This window comes from Hypanus sabinus, chromosome 3, assembly GCF_030144855.1.
Source record: "Hypanus sabinus isolate sHypSab1 chromosome 3, sHypSab1.hap1, whole genome shotgun sequence".
NCBI lineage: Eukaryota > Metazoa > Chordata > Chondrichthyes > Myliobatiformes > Dasyatidae > Hypanus > Hypanus sabinus.
The window spans coordinates 40,965,688-40,972,347 of NC_082708.1; the positions used below are offsets into that span (position 1 = coordinate 40,965,688).

Consider the following 6,660-nt stretch of genomic DNA (forward strand, 5'->3'; position numbering starts at 1 on the left):
CTGTCAATTCCAGTATAAGGAAGTGAAATACAGAATGAACACAATGACATAGTGATTCTACATCTAACAGTGTGTAATGGAGGAAATCAGCTTGAAAGAAGTTTCTTTCTCATGCCTTTTATTTGCTGTATAGGTGTGAATGACAGTGGTGGTTTCGAGGTGACAGTATTTGACAGACAGAAGAGAGGTGATATATTGTTGGTAACCTGCTGGTTACATCTGATCTATGTTGTATAATCTAGCTTGAACTTCCCATAACTATCAATCTCTCCACAACTACTGGCAAAAGGACAGTGATGGGGTAAGCATCATAGAATTGACTGCTGGAATATCCAAGGCTGTAATATGGATCCATGCTAGTGCTGGCACTATTGGCAGCTTTGAATATTACATTTCCATCAGGCATCGAACCACTCACACCTTTCACATCAACACAGAGTAAATACCCCAGGCGAGTAATAATGTCTGTCTAAAGTCAGGATCTCTTCAGCAGCCTCCCAATACTGTCAAATACCACTACCTCCACAACGAGTAAAAACTTCACCCTATTTCCAAAATTCCACAGATCGTGACTGATTCTAAACTTCCAGCATACCAAGTGTATCAAAATGTTGCCCGAACACCTAGCCATAGACTTAAAGTACAAGTTCCGGTAAATGAACTCCAACTTTACCCATACACTTTGCGCTCAGAGAATCATTGTTGAAATAGAAGTTCCCAACAAAAAAAAAGCCAATAATCTAACCATGCACCTTCAAGTTAGACGGACCATGATCAAATTCTATTCAATTAACTCGCATTCTGTTTGACGATATAACAAATTCCAAGAATAAATCAAATGCAAATTGCCGGTTGTTGGCTATTTTCCCTATACCCATCAGATGAGCATTTCATACATACATGGTGGATTCGTTAACAAATTCAAATCCTAGTTTTGATCCACTCTAATTATATCAGACGAAAATATCCCTTTATATTAAGTCTAAGATTCTTCAGTGAAATCAAATTCGCCAGTGTCAACCTGATTACCGACGGTGAAACGTTTATGGAACAGTATTTTCGCTAGTTTGTCGATTCCATTTAGAGAGCTTGCTGCAGTCACTGTACTGATTCAAGATAGGAGGCGTGGTTTTTTTTTGCCCTTAATTTTCCAAGCTCAGAGAGTCTAAAATGTGAGTAAAGTTTCATTCTGATAAATAAGCCATGTATTTTCAACAACCTTTCGAGCAGAAACGCATTAAATTCAGTCAAGGCTATCCGCGTATACATTCACGATGAGCTCCAGTTTTGAAGCGTCTTTTATTGAAACGGCTGTTGAATTTTCGGGCAGCTATACTGGAATCGCATGCAACAAAACGCTTAATCGTTACAAGCAGCCTGTTTCCTGGAAGGATTAGTTAAAATCTCCGTCTTAACATCCAATGGAAAATACACGTTGAAGACAAAACGCAAGACATTACAATATTTGTATACATACGACTACAAATATACAACAATTATTTTAACCCGATATGAAATTTGATTTATTACCGCAGGAAAAATACGTACCATGCAAACTATTGAAGGCATAACGTTCAATGACTAAGGCCTTTAAACTAACAGTTCCATAACTGGCAAAATGAGAGAACTAGAAACAGTTAACTACAGGTGTATACAATATTAATAATACAAACAAAAACATCACATGACTGATCTCTGACTAATCCCAGTCACTTTCAATTACTGACATTTTAAGCATTGCATTTCAGTATATTATTGCATACGGCCATTAATGCAATGACTATAATTGTCATTAGACGTTCTCGGTGTAGCATTTGTCGTGATTTGCAGAGTGGATTTACCTTTTGAATTTTTCTTCCTGTTATGAGTGCCGATTAAATGATGTGCGTCGTGATGCTGGCCTTATAGCAAGACTTTATGAATTTTTCGTGGAGTCTCTCGCACCGGCGCCTTGGCTCCTTAAAGATGAGCCGGAGATGTTGGCTGGTTGCGACGAGGAGACACTGACAGATAATGGATCTCTTCCAAATGGGGTATTGGGAGCACAGCAATCCTCTTTGAGATCGCCGGAAGAGACGACCGAGTCCTGCTCAGGGGCACCATTCCTCCCTCTTTTCTTATCCTCCTCCTTCTTCCATTTCATCCTCCTGTTTTGGAACCAGATTTTTATATGTCGTTCGGTTAGGTTTAACATGACGGCCAGCTCCACCCTTCGGGGCCTGGAGATGTACTTATTGAACAGAAATTCTTTCTCTAACTCCAGCAGCTGGGCCCGCGTATAGGCAGTACGTGTTCGCTTACTGTCTTCCTGCTCCACCATGAATGAACCTCCTAAAGAGAGAGACAGCATTAACATCACGGACAGTTTTCGTTCAATGAGGTACATTTTTAAAATTAAGTGATACAGGAAATTACGCACAAAATTCTAGCAAACAATTCTCAACAAAAAGAACTGAAATAATAACTTGCTGGCTGCACCACATCTGAGATAACGGAATTGCGGCTTATGCCTGTCGGGAGTGTCGGTAGTTACCAGCAGGTTAATGGCACTTCCTCCAACTAGCCTTCTCTCTATCGAAATGCAGATAACTCACTGGTGATAACACGGTTCAGAAGCACACCAATTCCTCGTTTTCGACGGTATAAATTACTTCGAAAATAAAGAACTCCACCAGAAGATTTTCCTCGGAGACGACGTGTTGTCCATTCGTGTGGCTTGAGGTTAAAATCGGGGAGCTGAAGAATGTAAGACTGACCGATTCAGCCAACATTTCAAGCGGCAAGTATCAAAATAACATTTTATTTAAGGAACTTTATTTCTGATTTTGGTCCTAATGATGTAATCAGTATAAAATTTGAGCAAATTGGGACCGAAAACCATAGCAACACTCATTCTGTTTGAAAAGCTGGAGTTAACTTGCCAGAAAGAGACATTTATTTTTTAAAAAAAGGTCACGGTTCTTGCCACACAGTAGACCTTTCACGGTGAATCGGAATACATATTACTACATGAGAATTGTCCATTCAGTAGAAGGCCCATTTTGCCGAAATATCTTCTTTCATTTCAACTTCTAAGTACTGAATACCCCATTCTTGAATTTCCTTAACAACCAAGAGTAATCTTTAAAAAAGCCTCGGGCTTTAAAAGAGTTTAAATTCAAACCACTGCAAATATACCTATATTGAGGAATCTGCATTGCATATTGACTTGAATAACGGGAGAGGTTTTCAGTGAGAGATTTCGTTTTTTAAAAGCCGCGCGGAACAATGCTTTATCTTACCGTTTCTATTTCAGTTTCCTACCCCAAGTTTTAAAAAACTACTCCATGTAAGGCTGAAATAAAGGCAGACATAACTTCTTAAACACTCCTGTCTGACTATAATTCGCAGAATTAGGTAAATTATACGCCACATTAGGTTTAAATCATTAGTTACATTTTATTTTCAAAACCAAAATCTTCTCCGTATATTATTGTTCATGTAACTGTTTTCTAATTTTGAAGTACTCATTTGCTACCGGGGGGAGGGGGGGATCTAATATTTACGCGATAATCTTTTAATTTTGTTGTAAAAATAAAAACATTAAATTTAAATTCATAATATTTTGCCAGTCTCAGCAACTGGGAACTACATGTATTTTAGGGTAAAAAAAACATTTTGCGATTTACACCTTTTTGATCGATGTCAATTTTTATTTATTCTGAATTTAAGGCAATTATATTTAAACTTAATCACCTCGAAATAATAGATTTTAGAAAGACTTTAATACCAAAATTAATTTTTGTCACTTGAATTCTCGAGTTTACTACAATATATACTGTTCATTCCACTATGAATATACTAACAATATCGTGAATTTCTCAATATATTTTGATGGTATCACTTTAGAACCAAATTAATTTAATGAAGTATGGGCGTTCAGATTTTTTAAAATCAAGCTTAATACATTTTCACAAACAAATTCGTAGATTCAATTAATTTTATAATTATTTTTAATTTTGACAATTAGTTTTTGTAATTCGTAGAAAAGAGTGCTCTAAATGTAGTCTTGTGCTGCTGGGCATGGTAACTGTACTGCCGAACGGAAACCCCTGTCTTTATTGGAAATTGTTTGCCCCCCATAGCTTTTCGGTTACCTAATACCGTCATATACTCTTACCGTAAACCAAATTACGGTTTGAGAAATATACTCCGAGTATAATTGAGCAGACGAAAAAATGCACTAATTTTACTTTCGCCGTAAATCATTTTTAACCTACTTACGGTTCTTAGAAGACAAATTACCTCACAGACCAGTGTTCGGTGGAGGGGGTGGGGGATCTTTTTTTGGCGATAGATTTCTTTTGAAGGCGCATAATTTGCTCCAGAAAGGTTATAAGATTTATTGCAATTGCTTTGACATTACTCAAATCTCTTTATATGCCGATAAATAAATAGCTTAATTTATCTGTTTGGTGAAATGTTAAGCATTTGTTGAGAATCGTGTTCCAGTCTACCTGTAATGGTTTGCGATTTCACTTTTACAACTTAATACAAACAAATCTAGAGTAATTATGCCCGGATAGATCCCTTTACGACTGCAATCATATCATCAACCAGGCGCGCAGCTACTGTGGCTGAGTTCATCTCGTAGTTTTCCACTAGGCTTTAAGTTATTGTTCACATTTAATAAGCCTGGACGTTTCACTATATACCTGTATAAATGTAATGATTTGTTGAAGTTCCTATGCACTTTAATAATTAGCTCTGGGCACACTTTAATTCTGTGTTTTATTTTATTGCAAAGCATTTGCCTCGTCTGGGTCTCAGCTTAACACCAAGCAAAAACAATTGTGTTGAATTATATGTTGTCTGAGGTAGAAAATCCTTTTAGCACAAAATGAAATGCTCATTTCAATATAAGATATTACCACGTGTTTGCACAAGGCGGCCATTTCCCTGCTGACTTTTCACGATGTTTTTAGACATTCTTCGTCATACAAATTTTCTTGCGACTTTGATTTTGTTGCGGCAATATTGGTTACACGACTCTATTCTATTAGTTCCTTTAAAAAAATCTTAACGTTAAGTATTTCCTTGACTTCCTTAGAAAATGTTCCCAGATGTAGAAGTATTTGTTTTGATGGAATTTGAAGGTTGAAGAAAGAGCTGATTAATAAAAGTGAGATTGAAATATCTAACGCTACTGTTGTTATTTCACAACAGGTTTACAGACTCGATTAACTTTGCTTATGAAAAGGTGGAAAAGTTCGTTTAAATCATAGGGAACAGAATAATCTATTCGTTTTCAAAGGAGAGGAAGTCGGTACAAATTTGGATTCTGATGTGGCAGAGAGATGGCCTAGTGACATTTTCATTGTCAAACTGAAGTATTGATGGATTATACTAAGCAATGCCAACAACGATAATTAGAACATCAATATATGTATATCATATCAGCGATATCGATATTATTGACCAAGGTGAAATACCCAGTAGGAATTCCTGTTCTGGCATGTTTCCCAATCACCCATGCCCTGATTTGAGGTATAATTATTTTCTTGAGTTGTTATCAGTTAAAAAAAACACTCTTCGTCAGTAGAAAAATAATTGCCTTTGTTGGCACTTACCTGGCCATTGTCCTTTCCAGAGGTGAGCGTGCGACTTGGTCGATTTCATCCAAGGGAAGGGCAAATGGGTTCTGGTGTGCTCTTCCAGGCTACTGATTTCGGAACTGCTACCAAAACAAGCCCCTTGGTGGGTGTGTGGGTTCGGGTGCTGTTGCTGTGGATGGTGAAGATGCGAGACGGTAGGATCCTCCGAAATCGCAGGTACTTCGAAAGGTGAAATGTCAGCGGGGCTTCTTTGTTCAAGTCCTGACAAGGAAGGATTAGCGTATGAAGTCTGCGACTGTCTCCCTACGTAGAGACACGCTGGTGGGCTTTGATTATATTCCTGGACTTGTGATCTTTGATAAGCACATGATTCGCTATAAATCTGAGCCGGCGCATAATAACGTTCCTCGCTGTTCATGCTGCTAGTTGATCAGCAACCGAAACATACAGTGCTACTGTAATTTTACAGTTTAATAGCTCTGCCTTGCTTGATTCACTAATCAAAATAGCACCTGACACTCTGTTATGCTCCGTGGAGTATTACGGGCATGTCACGTGACTCGAGCCCTACAGCCGATTGGACTGTAAATTCGCGATAAGAGCACTTGGTCAACTTCACCTGCCTGCAGAGTCCATTTACTTTTCATGTAGTTTAGTAACAATGGAAACTTGTGTGATTGCCAGGCGATGTCCCTCTCTCTCTTCCAAGAAATACTTGATTCATTCAAGAACAATTTCAGTGTTTTCTCAATCGAAGACAGGTATTTTGGTTAGAATTAATTCGTTACCTTGTTCCAGTTTAATCAGAGAAGTTACACAAATATGTTGAATTTTAAACATTTAACTTGGGGAATGTATGACCAGATGTGAATAGTATCAGTGATAGATTAGACAGGGCAGTCTTATCACCTTCTCGGCGATTTGGGCCTGGGAACCACAGATAGCAACGCACAGTATTATTTCTACCAAACGTAGATAAGCTACTGTTTTCTTCACTGATCCTACGTGAGTGACTGGGATTAACACGTCTGGGATAAATACCTCTGACGGCAAATCCACATGGCAT

General features: G+C 38.0%; 1 protein-coding gene across 1 annotated transcript; it reads right to left on the bottom strand.

Moving 5' to 3' along the window:
- Positions 1 to 1,915: 1,915 nt before the first annotated feature.
- Positions 1,916 to 6,018, bottom strand: pdx1 (pancreatic and duodenal homeobox 1). Its single transcript, XM_059963294.1, has 2 exons — positions 5,610 to 6,018; positions 1,916 to 2,331 (listed from the first exon to the last, which is right to left on the bottom strand). The coding sequence occupies exons 1-2, from the start codon at positions 6,010 to 6,012 to the stop codon at positions 1,916 to 1,918; spliced, it is 819 nt and encodes a 272-aa protein (XP_059819277.1). The 5' UTR covers positions 6,013 to 6,018.
- Positions 6,019 to 6,660: the final 642 nt, after the last annotated feature.

Coding starts and splice junctions, on each gene's coding strand:
- pdx1 (XM_059963294.1), bottom strand. CDS start 6,012: ATGAACAGCGAGGAACGTTATTATGCGCCGGCTCAGATTTATAGCGAA. Junction 2,332..5,609: donor CTGGAAAGGACAATGGCCAG/GTAAGTGCCAAC, acceptor CTCTCTCTTTAG/GAGGTTCATTCATGGTGGAG.